The following is a 25783-nucleotide window of genomic DNA, read 5'->3' as shown; positions in this document are numbered from 1 at the left end:
AAGCAACTGTTTTGCATATAATGCATGTAATTCACGACAAACTGACCAGTAACCAAGGCTTAGAATACGACTTATCAATAATCAAATATCAGATATCAGACAGATCAGAACGATCCTCACTTCGGTTATCCAGAAGACGAGTGATCCCAGATAATGCAGCGCTGCTGTCCTATGGCATGCCAATTGTACCCACAGAATACACTCAAGCACGGGGCATAAACACAGTCAAATATACTTATTTTCGTATTAATACTTATATCCAACATAACACATCAACACAGACAAATCAGACATCATCAGAGATAGATAGATCAGACATCATCTCATGTAATCATATTTGTATACATCTCGTCAACATATATCATTGATCATATTCACCTTAACACCCATTTACACATTTATCTAACCATCTTTACAGTCACAATCACTCTTCTCTTTTCATATTTCATTATCAACTCATTCAACAATTCATTATATCATCATAGTTTACTTCATAAGTCTCTTATTCCATAAATAATCATAATTCATCAGGTTCACAGGATACATATTCTCATATAAACACATAAAAAGAAGCACATAAGAGAATTAGGCCTTTAAAGTGATGAGCATGCTACCTAGAGCGTGTACTTCCAAACCTTTCTTTTTGACGTCCCTTTTTTTCTTCTTCCGACCCCTTACTCTTGCCATGGCTAATAATTTGGTATAGCTACTTCGATAGCATTGTAATACACATTAATCCATAGAGAATATAATTTTTTATATAAGTTAAACTCTCTCATTTATTCTTAATTAATATTCTATATGTAAAATGTAAAGTATTTCTATAATACTTCATTTATCTTCAACATAACCACTGCACTGAACTGATTTATCATTAACGTTCTACCTTCAATCGGAAGAATTTAGAGACTTACATTTGAGAGACATACAACAAGATTTATTCAAAAATTCCTAATGGTTTAAGAGATACCACCATTTTCCCACATACTACCAAAATTAGACAATTTCTGGCAGCATTTTCTGAACAATTTTTATAAATGGTATTTGTACTCTTTAATTGCTCAGAAAATACAGAGAACAACTAGACACCTTATTGTTAATTTCTAAATTATGTTATCGAGTTTTAATCAATCATAAGTGCTCTGACTAACTCGGATAAATATGACATTTTAATAGAATTTTGACAGTTTCTGGCGGTATTGTTTTAACATGTGAATAATTTTGATCTCATAATCAGTCAAATAGATCCGTATGCATGATTTTTTTTTATGCATGACTTCCGCTGTGCAAGGGGCACTAAACCCCAACACAACCTAGCTCTGGACTTCGCAAGGAAACCAAAGTGAATGTCTCTGCTAGTGATTTCACCGATCAAACATTCTCACTAATATCAGAGAAGTGATCGGAACACGATCGGAGAAGGAGATCGAAGAAGAAGAGACAGAAAACCTAAATCGCCAAGAGAGATAGAGCGGACGAGAGAGAGAGTAGTGAATAAAATGAGATAAGGTTAACCGTTGTGCAAGAGTAGTGAAGAAAGCTCCGACTTCTTCTTTTGTGTTCTCCTTCATTCTCTTGGTTTATCGTTATGGCTTGCTCAAGTTGGATGATCAAACTGATCCAACCAGCCTATACGTGCATGTTCCCTGCAAATGCAGATGAGTGGATCCAGTGGAAACTTAGGTTGATGAACTTGACTTACTCTGACTTGAGTGACACGAATAGAACTCAAAAGTGCGTGTTTTCAAAACCTTAACCCACTAATACTATTAACTAGTATAGGGAAGTAAGGATCGATCCAACAAAAATGAGGCGTTTAACATTTGTTTGTGAGACACAGAATGGGAATGGCTCGGCCACGCTTTCTAGGGGGTGGGTTAAGTTAAACTACTTGACTTGAGAAACTAAACTAACTAAACTGATCAACTCTTGAAAGCTTAACTAGTCTACTTGATCAACTTAACTGAACTTTCCATAAATGGGCAAACAACATAAACGAGGAACTGTCAGTCCCCTACAAAGTGTACGATAAAGTAAAACTTTTCTAACAACTTAATCTTTTTCACAAAATCAACATGGAAAACAGAGTAGAAGAAAACAGATCTGAAAAGCTACGGAGGACGAAACATCAAAACAACTCATAAAATTAAATTTACATCTAATATCTAAGTTACGACAACGTAAGCAAGAAAACTAACCCATAATCATGCAGAAACGAAATAGTAGCTACTAGATCTAAACATCCTAAGACAACTCAAACATAAAACATCAGATCTGACCAAATCAAAACAGAACAAGACATTTTTGAGCTAAGACATGCGACATAATAAGAAATCGAAAATCGATCATAACTATCATGCATGAAAAACAGAACACATCAACTGAAAACGAAAACATAACTTCAAATCTACTAAATCAAAACGTCAAGAGTCATTAACATAAAAATTAAACTGAAAACAAACTACGAAAGCAGTAAATTGTTTCATCACCCTTCTCGGAGTGGAATAACAGAACCGAAAGATTAAAAGTGCAGAAACCAACACCAAACTCCAACTAAAACTAGACTAAAGCATGACCAAGTGTGTGTGTGATGAAAATAGGAAGATGAAGTGTTGAGAACTCCCAATTCCAGCTCTAGAAGAGAGCTGAAAACTAATGAGTGTCCCCCTCGAAGAGTTGCCTTCTTCCTCCTTCTCTATGTCCATTTATAGGAAGGCGTAAGGTCTGGATCCCTAGGGCATTTTATCTCTGAAAAGTTTGTCATGCCCTTTTCTCTTAGGGATTTTTCTTGTTCAGCACATCAGTCTTCGAATTGGTGTTCCCGCTGCATGTAATTTTGTTCCAAGTTGATCCGTTCGCGCAACAATTTGGTTCCTTCTCCTGATCCACTCATCCACCCAGTTGACCAGCTCAATTCTATGAAAATGGCGGATTTCACATACACCTGGCTCAAAATTGGTTGTTAGTTAACAGAATTTGATGTAGTTTTACTACAGAACACATGCATGAAACGAGCCTCATCACTCAGCGAATAGGAGTATCGTTTTTTCATTTTAGTCCGTCCGCAAATAGGAGTTCTGGTTATTTTTACTATATGTTTCCACATTCCACTAATTCATTTCGCTCACATTTCATTTAAACTAATACTGTATATAATTTTTTTTCCACCCATTTTTCTTAACATTTTTTAAAAGTTATGCCACAAAGAAATGAAATTCCTAATGGCGGACTGAGGGAGTACAAGTTGGTGCATCGACTTCAGCCTGTAACTTCAAGTTTGCTAGCTTAATTTATCGGATGTGTTCTTGCATTTTGATCTTGGTTGCAAAATTTTTCAAGTCCCGGCCAATCTTGAGAAGGAGTAGTTATTTATTCCCTCCGTCCCTCATTTTTAGTCCACTTTTGCCATTTTTGTATGTCCCTCGTTTATTGACGTCCACTTTCACTTATTACCATAAATGTTAAGTAGATCCTACATTTCACTAACTCATTTCACTCACAATTTATTGTAAAATCAATATATAAAAGTGTGACCAACATTCCACTAACTTTTCAATCCACTTTTCTTTACATTTCTTAGGAATTGAGGGAATATAAGAGATGAATGTGTACTAGTTTTAGGGTAGAAAGCTTATTCTCTAACCTTCCACACCTCTCGTCAGTAGTGTAATAGTCGGTCTCGTACCATCATATTGTCCATACCTTGTACCAAATCAGCAATTAGTGCCGAGCACATGCTCATTCTTTTCCTTGTGTTTTACTAAGGTAAGTAGGACAAAACTTTCCTTTTCACTCCCAAGTCAGATTCTACAGTAGGATAGAACTTAATAGGATATGTAGTTGTTGTTTTGTTATTTTTAATATTCTTTTTATGTGTTGATTGTTCAAAACCCGTAAGTGGTGAACACAATTACGTTTTGTAGTAATTCAGTTGTCCAATCTGCATACTTAGCTTAACTTCTATGGTTTTACTTAGCATCTATGAGTTCCCTCTTAATTTCATGTATTTGTGCATTCTTTTCTTTTACCAAACCCTAATGTGTGGTTGCATGGCCGAAAACCTCTAGCGTACAAAGTCGTAATAAATAATCATTGTTCCTCGTGGGATCAACATCCGACTTACCATATTCTCGTTAATAGTATTTTGGAAGGTGTGAACAAACACACGTGCAAAACCCGACTTTCAGTCGAGCTATCTGGACTAGGAAAACATGTAAGTTGGCCGAGCTAGACTTAGTTTACAACTCAAGCTAAGAATTACTGAACTATGAAATATTTATATAGGTCGAGGTAGCTATTATCTGAGAAAACATTATAAATAAAGCATTTAACTTAGAAAACGAGAAAGAATCTCTAAAAATACGTGAATGTGAGTTCAAATGGATTAAAAAAAGATAACTGAAAATAACAAAGCTAACTTTCAGAAAGGTATGTAGCATATTATTGAAAAGCAAATAAAGTAAAACGGCTATGCATGCCAATCTGACACCTGCAGTATTTCTAACTAATTCGGATATGTACGATTTTTAATATTACAAAATCAGCTCTTTTTGGATTTCCCTAGTAAGGAATTTAACTATAGATCTAGATCTACTATTCCAGCTTACAATTTGATGACAAAAAATGATTAAAAATCGACGTCTGCCCAGTGCTGGAAGGTCAAGGAAGTTGGTGACTTGATGACAGGGGAGCTGGCGACTGAAGCCCTGGTGAACGGCGGCCGTAACTATAACGGTCCTAAGGTAGCGAAATTCCTTGTCGGGTAAGTTCCGACCCGCACGAAAGGCGTAACGATCTAGGCACTATCTCAGAGAGAGGCTCGGTGAAATAGACATGTCTGTGAAGATGCACACTATTGCACCTGGACAAAAAGACCCTATGAAGCTTTACTGTTCCCTGGACCTGCGCAGCTTAGATGGAAGACGAAGAAGACCTCCTTCCCGGGGGGAGGGGCGAGCCATCCGTGAGTATTACGATAGAAACATCTTATTTAACATGGAAACTAGCCATTAATGCTACTGAAAAGCGATAAAACAACTCTAACTAAACCTACTTGAAGATTAATACTATAACTAAGAAAGAAATTACTAAAAGCTAGGTAGCGATAACATAGAAAATGTTTACTACTTTGGAATCTAATTAACCTGCAAAATCTTAACTACGAAGCAGTTTAAAACAACTTTTACTTAACTCAAAGATATAGAATTTGTGTTTCTGAACTAATATTGAGCAACTCGAGATAATAGAAAAATGAAGCTTAACCCATAAAATTAAATGTTGCAACAAAGAAATCTTAAAGTAAAGCTGAAATAAAACTTGGAACAACAGTAAACTCAAATAATAAAACAAGAAAGCAAGACTAAGGATAGAAAAGTAAACAATTGTTTTCCAAAATTTTCTGATTAGAGTTTCACCAAGATGTTGATTTATTGTGAAAAAAAATAGATTGTCAGCAGGGTTAGTACTGTCAATCCTCTCGCTCACTCTTGCTTTGTTTTCAATCACAAAATTTGATTTTCTTATTGAAGATTTAATGCAAAACCCATTCTTTAAAACCCTAATAAACAAAAATCCCCCTTTGCCCAAATTTCTATTTAAAAACCCTTCAAAACCCTAAATTCATCGAGTAATCAGTTCAATTTTTCATCGAGCGTTTGCTGCACAACGTCAATTGGTAGGAACTGCTGTCGTTTTGAGTGGTGAGTTCTATTGTCGAAGAATGTCAACGAGGAGGAGAGCAGGGGAGGAGAGATTGTACTACTGCCCACCGGCGATGAGGCGGCGGCAGCAGGAGCAGGAGCAATCGGAGCTGAAGTCAGCCTCATCGTCGCCGCTACCGGAGAGTAAAGAATCCGAGTCGAATTCGTATTTGAATAGGTTTTTGGAGCACACCACTCCCGTTGTTGCAAGTCAACATTTTACTAAGGTAATGTTTTTCGTTTCTCAGTTGTTAAATTACAACGTGCTTACTTTTTACTTTTTCGGTGAGTTCCTTTAATTTTTAGGGATATTTGGGCATTTTGCAATTTCGATGTAGTTTGGCTAGATGAGATGGCGACGATGATGATAACTATTAACAATGTGACTTTTTTGTGAAATGGGGTTGATTATTTGAAGCAGTGGGGAACCAATTGGATATACTTTTTTGTTGTTGTTATGAATGGATTTTACTTCGAATCTCAAAACCTCTATAAAACGAGAAGCCCTGTAAAAACCTTGTATGCTCATTGTGTGGAAATTCGATAGAGAATGTGTGTTCTTTTGTTTATCTGAGGTAACTTATGGGCTAAAGTATTGAGTTAGTTCAGACTTCTCTGATCAAGATGGTTTGTTTGTGGTGTGTTTAGTGTTACTTTATGTCATTAGCTGACTAGATAAACCATGGAGGAGTTGAGTTCGTTGGTTCTTCAAGTGATATAATAGTTCAAGACTGAAATTTGAAAGAAAATCAATCGCATTATTGGTGATTTTTCTTCAAACACTTCAGCCACCTTCATCTCAACTTAGATAAACCCTAAGAAACCCTAAATTTTGTGTTTGAAATTTCAAGATATAAATTTAATACGTTTTTTTTATGATGAGGGGGGCTTTTGCATAATAATTCACACAAAATACTGAAACTTCAACAATATTATATTAACAAAAACCAAAGAAAAAAAAATATTAGGAGGGGCTGTGTAAGGACTAATGAACTATTTGCATCTATGTCCTTATGCCCCTAGTTTTACTGATTTCGTGTAAATTTTCTGTTCCACATTTTGGTACTATTAATGAAAAATCAGGGTCTAATTTGATGCATTTGGAGATTTACAGACAAGTATGATATCTTGGAGAAATCGTGGTGCTGAGTTTGATCCATACTTCATACTCGGGGATCTTTGGGAATCTTTCAGGGAGTGGAGTGTTTATGGAGTTGGAGTTCCCCTCCTTTGGAATGATAGTGATTCTGTTGTCCAATATTACGTACCATCCCTCTCTGGTATCCAATTGTATATAGATCCAACGCGCCCTGTTGTGGAACACAGGTGGGTTCTTCTTTTGTCAGCATCACTATCTCTAATGTTTTAGTTTCTTTTGGCTTCATAGCCACTTCACTCACAAGTATTTTATTCAAGGCATGTCAATGTGTCCAGGAACTGTGAATTAAGAGTAAGGACCATTTGCAGGGAGAAACTTGTTGACCGTTGTGCTACATATGTTTATTCACTTCTACCAACATTTTCTTAAGGCTTGGATATTCTTAGTTGTTATCTTGGTGTGCTGATATGTGGTCAAGGGCAGCAATAATTCTTTTTTTGTGTCAACTTACATACTGACAGAAGACATGGTGAAGAAAGTGATGCTAATTCCTCCAGGGGGATGAGTACTGATGGTGATAGTGAAGGAACGGACAGAGGAGCCAATGATGCTCGTGGATCTTGTAATCAGAAGAACAATATTGGTCATGGATTTAGAAGATATGCAGGGGGAAACAACCCTTCTATGGAATCATCTGTGGATGGGGACGATATCAGCATGCCTCCTGGTCGACTTATATTTGAATACTTCGAAAGGGAGCTCCCGTTTCATCGTGAACCGCTAGCTGATAAGGCAAGTCTTTGTTCTCTTACTGACCATTCTTCGACAGTTTAAGAATTCTAGCATTTATCTTAAAAGATTGTGTTTGATTGCGTTCAACAGATGTCAAAACTTGCCTCTCTAGTTCATGAGGTAAAAACATATAGGAGTTGCGATCTGTCTCCTTCAAGCTGGATTTCTGTTGCTTGGTAAGCTCTCTCTTAAACAAGAGTTGAATGGCTCGGTGATGATGGTAACTTGTTCTCATTTAGAGAATTGGGGCCTTGTTTGCAGGTACCCCATATATAGGATACCTGTAGGCCCTACTCTACAAAATGTTGATGCATGTTTCTTGACTTTCCATTCACTTGCTAAACCTGTGAAAGGTGACTTTCTTACTTATCTTTACATTTCTTGTTTTCTTCTCAATTGCTGTTTTAATCATTACAACTTGCTGTCGGTTTATACTATAACCTGTTCATATGTCTGCATTCTATGAAGGTGGGTATGATACTAGTAGCAAGCTCTCCCTACCTAGCTTCGCACTTGTTTCATACAAGTACAAAGCCGCGGACTGGAATGAGAACGGAGTTGACGAAGGCCAGAAGGTCAAGTCCCTCTTACGAGCCGCTGATAATTGGCTTCGGCTACTGCAAGTTGATCATCCTGACTACAAATTCTTCATGTCGCACAACAGTTACTGGAGATAGTAGGATAACTGCAAGAACTCATCTCCAACTCTCTCTATACTGCCTTCGGCATGGTAGAACCCCCTCTCATCCTTGCCACAATACAGGCAGTAAGCGGTGTGTGCATGTGTGTGTATACATAACTGGTGGATGATGATGGAGTTTTGCACGGGAAATGCCTATTACGTTGCAGAGGAAGTTTTGACACCCGCCCTAGTAAGTAGCTTTCCTATAACCAAATGCATATATTAGATGTTTGGTGATGGATTTTGAACATCTGAATGATGGATAACTGTCTTACTGGCCCTGCCTCTTTTCTCTCTCCTAATTTTTTTATCTGAAATCGGGCCATCGTCCTGATTAGGCTGCCTGATGTTGAAGCATATAGTATATCATGTATACAACCTTTTGGCTATGTAATACCGTATAGATTGTATATTAATAACCTGCCTGCGATGCGTGGTTATATTTAAATTTTGAAGTTTTTTTTGTGTTTCTTGATGTATTGTAATTTACTTATTCATTTCTGTCCATCCTGATATAGGGGATGCAAGTATGAATTTAATCCAGTATTTTGAATAGGAAATTGATAGTGTACACTCTGTGCAACACTTGTTTATGTTACATCATCATACATCCATTGCTTGTGTCTTAATTTTAATTTAATCAGGTGTTTTGAAAATAGGAAATTGATTATATGAGTTTACACTACGTATAACACTTGTTTATGTTACATCATCTTACGTTGCTTGTGTCTTAATTTGAACTTAATCAGGTGTTTTGAATTCAGGAAATTGTTAAAATGAGAGTTTACACTGTTTATAATAACACTTGTTTATTTTTAGTACATTATTTTGCACCTATTTTTTCCGATTTGTGGATGCATATATAATTGAAAGAATTTTGAATAGTGTCTATTAAGTGATTAAGTTTTTTATTTTCACATTTTTTGTTTCTTACAGTCTCGATCTTCAACATCACAAATATTAGTACTCTTTCCGACTTGTGGAGTACATTTTTATTTTGTTTGTTAGATGGAGAGAATAAATTGAGAAAGAATGAATAAAGTGATAAAAAGGTTTTTGCTTTTAGTAATTAGCCATTTTTGGTGGAACAAATAAAAAAAAGAAAGTGGGCCATCTTTAATGGGATAGAGTAAGTATTATGCAATTGAGTCAAGAACAATATACTCCCTCCGTCCCTGAAAATAGAAACTCTTCCATTTTTGGTCTGTCGAAAATAGAAACTCTATCCTTTTTGGGTTGTCCCCTGAAAATAGAAACTTTTTCCTTTTTGGTCTTCGAAAATAGAAACTCTATCCTTTTTGGGTTGTCTCCTGAAAATAGAAACTTTCTATTTAAGCAAAAAAAATTCTCTTTATTGAGGTGAGATTCATTTTCCACTAACATATTTTTCTTTCTCTCTCTTAATTTATCAATTTTGCATTAAAATCTTTGCCGTTTCTGTGAAGTTTTTATTTTTAGAGGACGAAGGAAGTATAAAGGTTATTAGCACCAAAATATAAATTTTTTTCACGAACTTCAAGTTGATATACTTGTATGAACTATGACCAAAGTGTCAATTTATCATTAGTGATAGATTCCAGCTTAATTAAATGATGAAGAAGATGAGTTGTCATTATTTTCATTATGTAGAAGATTGGTACTCCCTTAGTCATGCTGAAGATGATCCTCTACTTGGTCAATATGAGATTTTGTGGGTTTGGATCCCTCCATAACAGGAAAAGTTGTTACTTATACCATATTATTTTATATAAAATATATAAATATTTTAATTTTATAATATATGGATATAATATTTGTGTGTGTAACAACATTCCCTGCTGTGGCTGAACGGGGAATCCAATTCTAGATTTTATATAGTGCAATTTTGTGTTAAAATGGAGAGAGCAGTAAATAGAAGAAAGAAAAAAGTATGAGAGGTGTTATTTTTTTTTAGTAATTAGTCATTTTGGTTGGGACAGCCAGAAAAGGAAAATGGATCATCGTTGGGACGGTGAGAGTAGCCTTCATTGTCGGCGAGCTCCTCTCGGCCAGCAGCATTCGGGTGAAGTGGTGCTGCTCTCGGCCTAGCGTCGCACGATTTCCAGTAGGGTGACTAGGATTAGGATTTCTGCCTCGGGCTAGGGTTCCTGCGTGGTGATCTCGGCCTGTTCTCAGACTAACAGTCTCACTGCGCCTGTCGATGTTGCTTGCGGCGCAAGCTCACGCCGGTGGCACACGTGAGCTCTTGCCGGTATGCGCGCTAGCCTCTTGCTCCCACTACTTCAATAACCCTACTTCGAATACACGTTGCGCGATCCGTCTTGGCGCAAGCACCGATGGATCGTCCATCTCATATACTCAAATTATTCAAGTTCTTTGATTTTATTGTTCTTGAGTTCATATCGTATAAAAGACAAGAAAAACATGCTTCGAAATCAAATAATCACTCGTGCATTATAAACGCGAAATTAAATCCAAATAATCAAAGCCTAAAGATAGATTCTGATACCAATTGATGGGGTTTGCAGTGGAAAAATAAATAAATCAAGTTTGATCTATTTAGTGGAGTAGATTATTTAGACAAATTCTATTCACGCAATGTATCATGAGTAAAACTTGAATTAAATCATGTTTTTAATTAATTGAAACCTTATGCATGCTTTCCACGATGAGAATTAATTACCTTGATGATTCTCCAAAGAATCACATAAAGCTCGCTACTTCTTCAAATGATGATCTTAATACTAGACCACAAATGTTTTGATTGATTCCCGAATTTCGATATCAGGGTGGGCTAATCTTATTAAAATATATAGGACTTGAATAAAGAAGAGACAGAAATTCCACAGAGAGTGGGAGAGAGGGATTGACGTATGCTCAAAGATAAATATATTGATTAAGAAATGGTAGTTTATCAAGACCCTGATAAATAGCATAAAGATTTGTCTTGCTGTTAGATTCGTTCAGTGTTATACCGCACCAATGTCATCTTATTTCGTTAAGGCTTGAAAATATATGGACTAACATTGCAACCTTTCACGATAGGTAGTCAAAGACTATCTAGGTTGTGAAATAATGCTTTCCTTTATTTAGAACGGACCGTGTTATCTTAAAGTGAACGTCGTCCACAACTGGTCTACTAAAACAAAGACTTAGACTTGTTTTGTTTTTTATACATTTAAATATACAAAACAACCATTAATGTAAAATCATAATAACACTATGACAAAAAATAATCTGTTTTATTCATTAGATAGGTGATTTAAATACAAAACTCTAACAAAACATGGTTCGCATCATCTTGACAGCATGTTGGGTGATAGACTTAATATCAGCGCCACTCAAGTAGGCTTCAATCATCTCCAAAGTCTTATGCAATTTTCGGATATCTCCATTGAGATTATTAAACTCAGAGTACTCTTCCTTCGAAACGTCGATCAGCTTTTCGGCAAGAACTTTGATGCCTGCTGTTGCCACTTCTGCTTCCATGATCTAGAGAGAAATTAATAATGTTTGTCAAACTTGTACCAATTCTCCTTCACAATTATATTTGGTCTTAATTAACTATTTAATCACATATAAATGTATTCTTCTTCATTTTCGTGCGTGCAATTTACAAGATGCGACTAGAAAAACCAAGGATTAATATATTTCTGTATTTAGAATCAAACGGTTGTATAGATTTGTTCTCGTAATTCTTCAAAGAGTAAAGGCCAAAACTGGTCCTGGACATATGTCCATTTTACGATTTTGTTCCTAAACATTATCTTTTGAATTTTTCAGTCCCAAACATTTCAACTCGGATTACAATTGGTCCAAAGTTAACTATTCCGTCAAATTTTAACGGTCAATGTTTTTAATTCCAATTTTGATCTAATTAAGATGCTAAATAACACAACAAAATTTAGCTACGGAACAAATCCGTCACTAATTTTCATGGATTTATTCTCATAAAATTCACGGCAGAAACATGAAGGTTGAAGAACCAGCTAGCCAAATGTGGTAATCCTTTCATCAATTCATATTTCAATTTCATACTACTTGTCGAAATCAAACAACAACAATTTCTTTTGACAAAAATCACCATAGTTGTTCCCCCAAGTCCTAGCACCACCAAGTTCAATTCACCGAGGTATAATGCCTTTCAAATTCGAACTTTACACACAGCAATGCACGCGTACATTTTAACATCCAACTCATGCTTTCAAACACCACTTGCTGTCATCTTGGACTCCCACAAATTTAACGCGAACAAATAACGAAACAAGCAATCAAACTTCAGCAATTCAACACCCCTCTGTAACTAATCGAAATCGCTTTGAGAACATAAGTTCTGTGGGGTTAGTCGGGGTTGTTTCGGGCCTGTCCGGGTTCATTTCGGAACCATTCGGGGACTGATTGACAAGGCTGGACGACGGTAGCTGGCTGCCGGCTTCGCGTAGGCAGCAGCAGCGACGGCGAGTGTAGACGGCAGCTGCGGAGCGAACTGATTGAAACAGCAGGGGAGGGCTACTCTGATTTCATCGGCGAACAGCAACAGATTTTGGGACGAGACGGCGGCGATGCTGGTCTGAAACCGGGACGGCGTTTGAGGCAGCGCGGTGGTCGCGGAAATCACAGCGGTGGCGGCGGCTGTCAACGGCGACGACGACGAACTCCTCAAGGGCTAGAGTAGTGTTGAAATCGAGAGAGAGGAGAGGCGGCGGCCGGTGTGCGGAGTGTAATCGGCGGTGGAGAGTAACCGGGCGTCGTTTGAATCGGAGGAGGCGGTGAGGAATTGAGAAGGCGGCGGCAATTGGAGTCCCTCTCAATTTGGGGGAAATTTGGCGAAGTAGCGTGTGGGAGAGAAGAGGGGCGATCCTCCCAATCTCTCAATTAGTGACGGATTTGTTCCGTCGCTAAATTTTGTTGTGTTGTTTTACATCTTCATTTGGTCAAAATCGGGATTAAAAACATTGACCGTTAAAATTTGACGGAATAGTTAATTTTGGACCAATTGTGATCCGAGTTGAAATGTTTGGGACCGAAAAATTCAAAAGATAATGTTTATGACCAAAATCGTAAAATGAACATATGTTCAGGACCAATTTTGGCCTTTACTCTTCTTCAAACAAATGCAAGAAAAATTTATTGAATGTATTGTAATAATTTTATTTAAACATAATTAAAAGTATGATGATAGACTAGAAAGTAAAAAAAGTTAACAGAATGTATTAGTAGAAGGTATTTTCTGGGTTAAGAACATTACACTAAAACTTAAAATGGGATAAGTAATAAGCTCCAGTAATACTGCAAAACCAATCTCTTTTTTAGTTTTTGAGTACAAAATACTTATGTTTAGGTTCACACTAAACCTAAATAACAAACTTTTTCAAAGTGTGTGAGTAAAAAAGACATAATATATAGAGAATATTGTTTAAGTTTGAGTTTAGTATAAATGATCGGAGTAAAAAACTTTCAAATTTTGTGAGTAAAAAAAATACTACTATAACATAGAAAATATTATTTTAAGTTTGAGTTTAGTGAAAATAGTTAGAGTAAATCATATCTGATGTGACATTATATTTACTCTAAAATGAGTTTGAGTTTAGCATAAATAGTTGGAGATGCTCTTAAGGGAAATAAATACCAATAATACAGCATCGATAAGAATCGGAGAGTATAGCTCTTCATGGTTGGTGTAGACCAACGGAGATACAATTTCCTGCAAATCCGAGGGCAAAATCCGTCGGAAAGTGTTTGAAATTCTTGGGAGTCATCGGAGGGCAAGTTGTCTGAACTCCTCCTTTTTCAGCACGGCTCCGACTAGTCTCTCCCAGTTGTCGTAGGTTTTAGACATATCAAACAAATTGGCTACACAAAATATGTATGTATGTATGTATGCGTTAAGATTTTTTAAATGTTTTCTTGTTATAAATTGAGGACAGGGGAGGTAACTAAGATTTCATTCAAGTAGTATGATCGAGCGTCATACATTTGACTTCTAATCCCACCTTTCCGCGGTAATGAAGGTATTTCTTTTCATCACGCGATTTAAGAAATAAATTATGTTAAGTGAAGGAAAAATAAAACAAGAAATTAAAAAGATAGAAAGAATAACGTAAGAGAGTATACGATACAAAATCACAAAAATATGTTGGTTGTTACTAAAAATGAATATGCATGACTTTATTACTATAGAACATACTAAAATAATAAAATGATCCTACTATTATAAAACAAGGGGAGTAGCATACATAGCAAATTACATTTATTGAAGGTGGGGTGTTAAGTGTGACTTCGTCAACTTTGAACTTGGGGGGAGTAGCATACGTAGCAAATTACATTTATTGAAGGTGGGGTGTTAAGTGTGACTTCGTCAACTTTGAACTTGGATCCCTTACTACGGAGGAATCACAGCCATGATACTACTGTACACTCCCACCCTAATTTTTCATTTTATAAAATATAATATTAAAATATTAAAAAAAATTAGTATGTGAATGCACACTGCTACGATTCCTCATCCAAGTCAGTCAACTTAACAGAAAAAATTGTTTCTGTCAACACGATGTGGAATGTGGATCAAGAAAATCAATTTTAAGTGTTTGCTCTCTCCACCGTCTGATTTTATTTGCATACCCAAAATAGTACTCCCTCCGTTCCATAGTAATGGAGGCAAAACTTTTCGGCACGGAGATTAAGAAAAATTGTGTTAGGTGAGTTAAGTAAAGAGAGAATAAAGTGGAAAATGAAAAAGGTAGAGAGATGAAGAGAGAGAAAAGTAAGAGAGAGTAAAGTAGGTGTGAAAAAATGTGTTGACTTTTACTAAAAAGAGAAATGACTCTATTACTATGGAACGGACGAAAATGGAAAAACGCCTCTATTTCTATGGAACGGAGGGAGTACTACACTAAATAACAAAAGAAAATGCAGCATATTTCTATACACTTGATTATTCCACTAAATAACAAAAGAAAATGCAGCATGTTTCTATACACTTGATTATTCCACTAAATAACAAAAAAATATGCAGCATAATTCTATACACTTGTGATATGACCATGAGTGCTAGACATCAAGTGTCTTCACCTTGACGTGAGCCATGGATTGATTGGGGTCCAAGGAAGAGAGTGAAGACTTTCCAAGGATTCATGAAAGCTAGAGGGTCTCCCGAGGATGCGAGGAATAGAGAAGGCTCGGATTTGAGGATAAATCTTTTCCAAGAAGGGGAGGATGATACGATCATGGAAGCCGTGCGTCAAGGATTTCATCTACAACTGGATTCAACCAGAAACCGTCCTATCGAGATGATATCCGAAAGCTATGAAACTACAACCATCGTCTTCGTCTTGAAAACAGCTTCGCGTGGGTATCTTGCAAATCTCAATCGGAGTCCAAATGAGGGAGTTATGGTGGTTTTACAGAAGTCGCGCAGAACTAGCGAGGGAGTCCAGAGAGAACACCCGGACGGGTGTTTTGCACCCTGCAATTCACCCGACCGGGTGAATCACCCGAGACTTAGTTTTTGAGGACCTTTTTCCACATTTTGGGCCCTTAGTATAAATACCTTTTGGTGTCATTTTTCATTCTAGATTAAGATAAGATTGTGATTAAGATATCTCCTTTGAGTAGTGGAGCCAAGGGGTGATAGAGCTAATGAAAGTTGCCTAGAGTTGTCTCCATCCTTTTGGTTAAGGTCCTATGGTTGTAGCTCTCTTATCTCATCTTTATACGCATGCTTTTCATTCCTAATCTACCATCATTTCTTGTTTAGATTCAATTTTTGTTGGTTGGATCATCTATTATCCTTTGTTTTATTGATAAATTAAAAATCAATCTCACAAAAATAGTTACATCAAACATCATCAATGAATAATCCTTGAGAAATTGATCATAAAATACATGGATCCTTATAACTTGATTATAGTCTGGTCATAGTCATGTGAAACTTTGAACTACTTTCCAATTATTATGATGATTAAATAATCTGAGTAATGAAGAGAGAATAGGACATGCATGATTTTGTTATAACCTTAAACTTAATTATTTTCTAGATAATTAAGTTCAAGCAGCTGCCTCCGCCGTTCGGCACATAATTGTAGTGTTATAATCTGAGTAATAAAGGAAAAAGTCACGTTTTATGAAATATTTCATTTTTAATGAGATAATTCAAAAAGAAAATATTTCATTTTTAATAAAACAAGAAGAATATAATTACACTTCCTAAATCATTATATCCGTCCTTTAAAATTAGAAACTTTTGAAATGATAAATATTTTAAAGCACAATTGTTCAAGTATAAGAGATATACAAAGAAAAAATGGTTGAAGTACTATTTGTGAATAAAGAATGAGTCTCATCTTAATAGGAGTTTTTTTTCTAAACTATAATTTTTTTTAATTTTAGTGGATGGACTAAAATGGAATTGTTAATTTAAAAAATCTGAGGTTACTTTATGCTTCCTCGGTTCCAAATTACTTGCAACATATTTTATTTACGATGTCCCAAACTATTTGTTACATTTCCTTATTTAGCAAAAAATTTATTTCTCCCTTCTTTTATTCTCTTTGTCTTTCTTTTACTCTTAAATCATGTATCTGAAAATAATGTGTCAAATAGCTTGGGGATGGAAGGAGTATTAAAAATGACATGTTAATTAAAAGAAATTGTAAATAAATAAATAAATAATGTAACCTTCTTCACCAAAAATGTGCTCAACTATTTCACCTCCTCCTGCTTCAACAACACAATTTCTGCAAAATCTTATCCAAAAAATTGGCAGCTGTAAATTTTATTTTCAAAGATTTGGGAGAAAGGGACCTCTGAAAAAAATTCAAGATTGATGCTAACCAACCTGCATATATACAAACTAAGATTTTTGCAGATGAGAAACCCAAAATCAACAAAGAAGAAATGGAACAAATGAAATTCTCAAATCTCAGAAGAAATTAAATGGAACAAATGATATTTCAGAAACTATTTCTCATGTTTTGATCCAGTCAATCATGCGTTTACATTGGTTTTGGTCCCTATTCGTCTTTTCTTTTTAGTCTGTCCCTTGAAAGTAAAAGGCTTTTTTATTTTAGAAAATTTCTTTAGCTCTAATGAGGACCGCATTATGAGGTGGCATCAATTTTCCACTAACAATCTTTTTTTTTCATATTTCTCTTACTTTATTATTTTTACAATAAAACTCATGTCGTTTTAAAAAAAATATTTTTAAGAAATGAAGGGAGTATTGTTTTCTAGGGGAATAAATTCCACAAAAAGTATTCCAACAAGCCAGACAGACTAAAATTTCCAACGTAATTCAATCCGAGGGAATTGACTATCATATTCATATGATATTATATACTCAACTTTGAAGTTGGTGGAGAAATTAACATTTCAGATATATGCATATGTAATATTAGGCTCTAATAATCCAATTTATACATACCATTTGAATGTGAATCTAGACTCGTTAATTGACATTTCAAAAATTATATTTGTGGATAATCTACTTGGATTAGGGACAATAGGAAATTAATCATAGTTGCAACATCTATGCGAACGAATCTAATATTAAAACTTTACTTAATTTAAAACTTCTATTCAAAAGCCGCTAAGATATACTAATTGTTACTCTTATTCATGATAGTGGAAATGTTTCTTAATAACAATTTAAAACTAGAAAAGTAGAGAAGGAGAGAGACACATCCACGATGTATATTACATATACTACTAGTTTTATTATGCACATAAATATGTTTTCACATACTAGGAGTAGGTGAGGAAAGAAACAACTTAGCTCTATTTCCTCACTCAAGCTGTTTCCTGACACATCCTTCAACTCTCCAACAATGCTTCTCCATTTCCAAAAGCCCCATCTCATAAATCATCAAGAAAAGTAGACATCACAACACCCCTCACAAATTCGCACCTTCGACTCTTTTCCCTCATATCTTCATCTGACATCGGGCACTTTTGCGCCATCCTGAGTCAGAAAACGTCGCTAAGATGACCGGTAATCCAGAAGAGTGCAGACAAGAATCAAGAATTACAGTGAAAATCAAATCTTTACCTGTCGCAGGGGTCCACCGCATGGTTATCGCCCATTGTGCAATCCTCGACTGATGGGAGAGACCGGACACTTGAGGACTCATCAGCATCGGGTGGATTGTATATGAAAGAGGTTAACAGTGGGTCGGGTTCTATGTGTGAGGAAGAAACCGGAATTGAAGACCCACCAAGAAGGGAGTGCAGGCTTCCCCCATCCCTCAACTCTCGTTTGAAGATGGAAAGTGGGAAATTAGATGCACCTTTCCTCAGTCTTCTCCTACGCTGCACGTGAGATTCTGGTCAAGGAAAAAACATGGGTCGCCATTTTATCGTAATACTAAAAGAAACGAGCAAAAGAGAGTTTTAATTTTAAAGCATTTGGAATTTTCTCGAAGGATATCTTTAGTAGACTCGCATGCTGCACAGTGAGATGGCGGACCAGATCTGTTCCAACCCTTTTCGCGCAAATGGGACAAACCTGCATAACAAAAAAAAATATCAGAATATTAACCCAAGTCATGCAAATTAGATTAATTAATATCGAAACACAACTAACAAAGGCTGGTACACCCAAGAATAATGCCCACGAATCTAAGCCGGGAATATATAGTTTTGCCCTCGCAAAGATAGGATATCGGACTATTTAAGAACTTCAAGAGATAGTCGCATTTTTGCAGAAAGCTGCATTATTGTGTAAATTGATCAAGTAATGGAAACAAGTGGATATACTTCTTGATAATGGAATCCACGGGAAACAAATGAGGGACGGTCATAATTAAGTTGACAAGCCATTTTCAGATGTAACTGAAGGCAAAGAGGGAAGTTCTCTGATTACACAAACGCATATACCCAAATGCCATGATTATACAGCTACAAGGTATTAGAATTCCATACATGAGGAAATCTTCTATCTACCCATTGTTTATATCAGAAACTAAGATGTGACACAAGTAAACAATTATGCAAAGCACACAAATTTCTGCAATTGCAATCCTACACCAAAGCTCTTAAGTCTTAACTACTACTATTAACTATAGCAAAGCTCTTAACTAATTCCACTTGGTCGTAAGCAAGCATGATAAAGACATGATCGCATGCTATCGGCACCAAAATGCAGCTAATTACACGCAAACAAACACCAAAAAGAAGATATGAAAGGGAAAGTTGCAATGTAGGTACCCCATTCTTGGCTTCAACGGCATGCTCTTCATCGATATGACAACAAAGCCCAACCACATCAAAATCCTCGCTGCAAAACGGGCAGAGAAACTCAGACTTCTGCTCTTCTTCACCTTCAAAGTCTTCTCCATTATATACATCTGCAACACGTAATCAAGAACGCATCTCACCATTACATTACAGACATAATGAATTAACAAAACTGAACTTGCAAATCTCTGAGACAGCTTAAACAAAATAACGAATTGGAAAGATCAAAAGGGCTACATAATAATAATAATTCTTTAAACAAGAAGTGAAAAAGATAGAAACTTTCTTCACCCATTCATGCCATATGACAAATAAAATCTCAATCCTAAATCATAAATTTATTACTAGAGACAAAAACGATGAAACTTGATGATTTTGCTCCAAAATTCAAACAATTTAATTAGAACCCTAATAGAGCATTGCATTTCTACAAAACATTTTAAATCCCCATGTTTTCACAACAATTACCAGCTCCATTGTTTTAAGGGGAACGTACAGAAATATGAAGGGGAAAAAAACAACGAATTAAATAAATTAATCATTGAGAGATAAGCATCACATAACGAAGGAAACCCAGGTACCCAAATGTGCTCCCAAAAGGAAATAAACCAATTAATCCAAACCAAAATCCCAAATCCTCATTCAGACAATCAGGCTCAAAATACCCTCGAAACAAAATCCAAACTTTTCATCAAAATTGGTGAAAAACTTCAATATTCCTCAGAATCAAACGCACCTGGTCGAGATAGATAACGCCGAGAGTAGCTTGAAATCCGAGGCCACGAATCGGAGTCCATCTCCTCCTCCTCCCAAAAAAATTGCCGATCTCTCACACAAAAACTCCTCCGCAAAACCCACTCGGTTAAGGACACACACTACACACACTGAGCTAGAGATTCAGAAATTACGTAATAGGAGTGGTATTATCACTAAAAAAAGGAGAGAAAATAAATAAATAATAAGGGGTGAAAAAGGAGAAGCTTCGGTGAAATTATTGTTGAAAGACAGCCAGAGAAATGAATTTCCCTTTCCCTAGCTAATGATCAACGGTCAGACATTTCCTCAATTTGTATACAGTATTTTCTCCCAATTTCTGTGGATTTACTGAAATGCCATTTCTTTTTACGGCAGGGTACAACCTTGATTGGGTGGCGTGCTGCTAAATTCGGTGGCTATATATATCAACTTGGTCACAGACTCACAAGTTAATAAATCGCTCGTGTCATTTTTGAAGGACAATTATATCATCTAGTGCAGTAGCGTGTCTTAGAGCATTCCCTACAGTTTCCCTAAAATCTCTTTTATTTCTCTCTAACTCCTATCACATCAGTACCATAATTTATCTCCAGTTTTTAACCAACTTTTAACTAGCTGCTCCAATGGTTTCTCCCTTATTTCTCCCTAACTCAACATTTCATTTTTACATCATCACTAATTTAATTGTTTTATTTTTGTATATAATAAAGCTAGCTAATTTAATTTATAAGACAAAACAAATAATAGTAACAAAGTTCGTTGTATTAAACACGGGTAAAACATTACAACGACGAAAATTAATAAAAAAAATAGTACAGGAATGGGAAAAAAAATTCAAAGTAAAAAAATGAGATATCTCCTCGTGGGAGCGGGAGGTACCTCCTCTTCGGAAGAAGAATGAGATATCTCCTCGTCGGCCGAGAATGAGAAGACGATTCAGAATTCATTAAATATAGATGGAGAGAGAGAAAATAAATGAAGAGAGAAAAGGGATGAGGATGAGGAGAGAATGAAGAGAGAAAAGGGATGAGGATGGGAGAGAATGAAGAGAAGGTGTGTATTTATAGGGGGGAAATTAAAAAAAAAACAAAAAATATATTTATCGCCGAATTATCGCCCACAGTGGTCGGCGATAATCCGGCGATTTTTCGCCGGTTGGCGATAAAACGGGAGGAAAAATCGCCGAATTATCGCCGACCTCTCCCATTGGTCGGCGATAACTCGGCGATAGACGGCGAAAAAACGCCGACTTTTAGCCGGCACCATTGGGAGTGCTCTTAACCATCTTTTAATTATTTGAACATTCCTTTTTCGATTTGTCTCAATTAAGATGACACATTTCTATTTTAGGTAAAAAATTTCTCTAATTAATACATGTAACCACTTTTTTCTCACCCTAATTAAATGTTCAATTTTTTTTCTCTCTCCGTTTAATACTTACACTCACTATTTCTCTCTCCAATTATACATATTAACCAACAATTCATAAAATCACGTGTCACCTAAGAAATGTGTCATCTAAGCCAGAACACAGGGAGGACGTAATATTCCCTACGTCCCAACTAAGTTGAGTCGTATTCCATGGATGTCTCAATTAAGTTGAGTTTTTTTTTCGATAAAAAAACAAAACATACAATCACTTTTACTTTATTTCATCACTTACTTTACTCTTTCTTTATCTTTCCTACTTTATTCTTTTCTCCTAATTTTCAACACAATTTCTTAATTTAGTTGAGACGGAAGGAGTACCACCTGATCTCTAGGATTTTTTAATTATTTATGAGCATCAAACTTTTAGAATTTTTCAATGTATATTTATCACTATACTAAGCATTGATTTCATGTTGGAATCATACAAATTTATATATTACAAAACAAGAAAAATTCCATTCTAAGTGTAAAACAATGGTCTCACATCAAAATGATGAAAGTTGGAGTTAAAAATGTGTCGATAAAAGAACCATTTGTCCCACAATAAAATCATAAAAAAGATTAAGTTGAAAACATATCTATAAAAGATTTTTTTTTCTCAAGCAACGCAAAACCCACCCCTCTAATGTGAAGGATTGATTACAGTTTTAGACTATGAATATAAGCTTTCACTAATTCAATGATCTGACTTTAAGTATGGATCATTGTGAAATTATAGTTAAGACTTTTTTTTATAAAAATATGATTATAATCAATGTCGAACTAATTTCCAGTGCAAAACTATCGAACTCTTCATTTATAGTTCATTTTAGAACATTGTTGATAACACGAAGTTCAATTTTACTCTAATTTAGTTTATTTTATACAGAGGTCATTTTTAGATCGTTTTACTTCATGTTAGAAAAACATGAAGTAAATGTCTTAAAAAGAACTCCGTTGTTAGTTCGACAATTCGGCACTATAAATTAGTTCGCATATATTATGTATATATATACAACCCAGTTGGAGCACGACACATGAGGGAGGCACGTTGAGCTTTATCTCCCCACCACATGATACCCGACGCGACGAGACACCCGCAATGGGGTCTCGCCACTGTCTCTTCTCAGCAAGACGAGACCGAGCTATTTTGGCTCGCCAATTGCGGATGCTCTTAGACACAACTCACCAATTTTTTATGTGTGATATTACATTTCATGTTTCAATTATACCAATTACAAAATTTCAGTTAAAATTTAGTTATGGTTCCACTTTTTAATATTATTTTTAATATAATATATTAATTTAAAGTGTAATAATTTAAAATGAAAATAAATTGATAATTACATGATTAAATTTTTGATAAATACCTAATTAAAATGCCAAAAAATACAAAATTAAAATTATAAAAATAAATTAATTCAAAACTAAATTAGTCTAAGACTATGTCCAAGTAGTTGGAGTATTGACACTATGATGTTTTCTACAAAGACGATTATACTATACCTAAATAATATAGACCAATCTCAATAAACTATCTAAACATTAAACATTAATCTTTGAGTTGAAGTTTAGACAACAAAATGAATACTAACAATTTACTGCATTAAACTAGACAGAAGCAACTTAAATTGAAGGTAAAATAAATGTCTAATCGGGTAGAATTCTATGGTTTTAAAATCATTGCCTCCTATGAAAACTCAATATCTAAATTCTATATTCCTATCTCATTGGTGTCTCAAGACTCAAGAGCTATTAAGAAAATCGTCACGGTAGAGCTGTTACGTGACATGGATCTTCATGTTGAGATCCATCAATATTTACCTAAGATGCGTCACTTATGTTTGATCTCCAATTAGACAACAAAGGATAGAGATTTAGCCAAAAAAACTAGATCTAAAAAGAGAATAAAAGAGAATGGATGAAGGAAAAGAAGAGGCATATAGAGCAAAAAACTCTCCTTTGGACCTAAAATCTTCTCAAAATGATGAGGACAATCTTAGGCTACTTTCACCAATATAAGCACTTTAGTGGCTCCAACTTAAAGCGTTGTGGCATCGCAAAAATAAAATTTCCAAAGTGTCTGAATATGTTTGAACAGACATTTTCTCGTGGGAACGATTCCTACTGCCCTATAGTAATTAATACTCCCTATGTTCCATAATAGTTGAGTCATTTTGTCATTTTGGTACGTCTCATAGTAGTGAGTCATTTCCATTTTTATTAAAGTCAACACATTTCTTCTCACTTACTTTACTCTCTCTTACTTTATTTTCTCTTTATCTCTTTACATTTTTTCATTTCCTGCTTTATTCTTCCATTACTTAACTCACTTAACACAATTTATCTTAAATCATGTGCCAAAAAGAAACGCATCTACTACCACAAATCGGAGGGAGTAGTATGTTGGGTTAAGGTTTTGAAATGAGAATTGTATGCTCAACGACGAGTGTCCACACTGATCAGTTTGCACCATCATATAAAAGTGAATTCAAATCTTCGCTCTTAAAAGACTCTTTGGGGAAGATTGAGGACCAAACTCATTTTTGAACAATCACTCGTCTCCAAATGGATAGCTTAGACTACGTTTATCAGCAACCATTCAACCCAACCCAACTATCCACTTTTTCAATATTTAATTAATTTCTATTTTCTCCACATCATTAACATTCATCCAACCCAACCACACCTTTTTTGGTGGTTTATCAATGACCACCCAACCACACCATTGTATATTTACTTTTATATTATTTTTTGATAATAATATGTTTACATGATATATTTATTCGATAGTAATTTATAAAAAAACACAATAAATGATAAACTACAAATTTAAGAAATTGAAAAATATATTATCCTCGTCATTCTCCATATTTATCAACAAATGATACTACAAAGTAATAATTTTATTAAAAGGAAAAGGATTTTATGAAGAGAAAAAATGAAATTTTTTATTATAAAATTATAGCAAATGTGGTCTCTATTTATAGAGGATGAAAAATTATAAATTTTGATATAAATTTTATAATTTTATAATATAATATATAAAAGATTTTAAGTTTTAAAAAAATATTTATCAATCAACGAGATTTTGCCATTTGACACAATTTCATTGGCTGAATGGTTAAATGATTTGGAAGACCGTTCGGTCTATGGTTGCCAACCATCCAACCATTGTCAAAGAGAGAGAGACCGTTTGCATGAATTTTTTTTTAATCTATTAATGATGTGGTGGTCAACTGAAGTGACCGATAAACATGGTCTTAGGTCCTTACTTAGGTCCCTACTTATAGCTTTAGTGCACCAAAACAAAAGATCTTAGTACAGAATTTGAGAGAGATGTTAGAAGAAAACATAAGGGAATGTGATATAGAGATGTGAAAAATAAAGTGAGAAATAAATGTATTTGAAGATGAAAAATAAGAATTAGGAAAAAAACATTGGAGGAAGGTTGTTGGAATTTGCAACTTTTACTAGGCCTTATTGGTTACTCCCTCTGGCCCTTTGTAGATAAGTTGTACTTTTTTTGTCCTATAAAAGTTGAGTCACTTCATTCTGTGTATTCGCTTTAAAAAAATCGTAATAAATAATTAAAGTGGATAAATAGTATAGTAAATTTAAAAATAATATAGAGAAGACTCTTATCTATGTTATTCTCGATTTTACTTTACTATTTATCCATTATAACTATTTATTATGATTTTTTCAAAAAGAGTACAAAAATTGAAGTGGCTCAGCTTTTATGGGACAGAGGGAGTATTAATTTTTGGGTTATCCTACTGTAGGAATCATTTTCTAAATGAAAACAAGACATCTTCTCTCTCTTACTTTAATCTTTCTCGTATTTTATTCTCTCGTTATCTATCAATTTTTTCTGTTCTATTGTATTTGCACTTAATACAAGCGAGACACTTCTTTTGAGAATGGAATTTGAGAAATTGATACTCTCTCCTTCTCATAGAAATAGGTCATTTAGGGTTGACACATGTTTTAATGCGCAATTGATAAAGTAAGAGAAAAAAATGAAAAGTTATTGAAATTGTGTAGTGAATGGTGAGCCCACAAATGATAAAGTAAAAGAGAAAAAAAAAAAGACTGCCATAAATGGATATGGACTATTTCTATGGTCAAACG

At 35.1% G+C, this 25783-nt stretch overlaps 2 protein-coding genes across 2 annotated transcripts; one reads left to right on the top strand and one right to left on the bottom strand.

Moving 5' to 3' along the window:
- The first annotated feature begins 5394 nt into the window (after nucleotides 1–5394).
- LOC125218518 (uncharacterized) lies at nucleotides 5395–8739 on the top strand. The gene is made up of 6 exons (XM_048120202.2): nucleotides 5395–5926; nucleotides 6814–7025; nucleotides 7320–7590; nucleotides 7681–7766; nucleotides 7852–7943; nucleotides 8059–8739. The coding sequence occupies exons 1-6, from the start codon at nucleotides 5720–5722 to the stop codon at nucleotides 8265–8267; spliced, it is 1077 nt and encodes a 358-aa protein (XP_047976159.1). The 5' UTR covers nucleotides 5395–5719; the 3' UTR covers nucleotides 8268–8739.
- Nucleotides 8740–17843: 9104 nt separating this feature from the next.
- Nucleotides 17844–20577, bottom strand: LOC125217569 (protein DEHYDRATION-INDUCED 19 homolog 4-like). Its single transcript, XM_048119087.2, has 5 exons — nucleotides 20220–20577; nucleotides 19454–19593; nucleotides 18675–18752; nucleotides 18297–18562; nucleotides 17844–18209 (listed from the first exon to the last, which is right to left on the bottom strand). The coding sequence occupies exons 1-5, from the start codon at nucleotides 20278–20280 to the stop codon at nucleotides 18104–18106; spliced, it is 651 nt and encodes a 216-aa protein (XP_047975044.1). The 5' UTR covers nucleotides 20281–20577; the 3' UTR covers nucleotides 17844–18103.
- Nucleotides 20578–25783: the final 5206 nt, after the last annotated feature.

Source organism: Salvia hispanica, chromosome 1 (genome assembly GCF_029641045.1).
Source record: "Salvia hispanica isolate PSC_SH4W2 chromosome 1, Shi_PSC_v1, whole genome shotgun sequence".
Taxonomy (NCBI): domain Eukaryota; kingdom Viridiplantae; phylum Streptophyta; class Magnoliopsida; order Lamiales; family Lamiaceae; genus Salvia; species Salvia hispanica.
Note: the sequence above shows the minus strand (reverse complement) of the source record. Positions and strands in the feature narration are given on the sequence as shown.

Coding starts and splice junctions, on each gene's coding strand:
- LOC125217569 (XM_048119087.2), bottom strand. CDS start 20,280: ATGGACTCCGATTCGTGGCCTCGGATTTCAAGCTACTCTCGGCGTTAT. Junction 19,594..20,219: donor GCGTTATCTATCTCGACCAG/GTGCGTTTGATT, acceptor TACGTGTTGCAG/ATGTATATAATGGAGAAGAC. Junction 18,210..18,296: donor GCGGTGGACCCCTGCGACAG/GTAAAGATTTGA, acceptor TTTCTGACTCAG/GATGGCGCAAAAGTGCCCGA.
- LOC125218518 (XM_048120202.2), top strand. CDS start 5,720: ATGTCAACGAGGAGGAGAGCAGGGGAGGAGAGATTGTACTACTGCCCA. Junction 7,026..7,319: donor CGCCCTGTTGTGGAACACAG/GTGGGTTCTTCT, acceptor ACATACTGACAG/AAGACATGGTGAAGAAAGTG. Junction 7,767..7,851: donor AGCTGGATTTCTGTTGCTTG/GTAAGCTCTCTC, acceptor CCTTGTTTGCAG/GTACCCCATATATAGGATAC.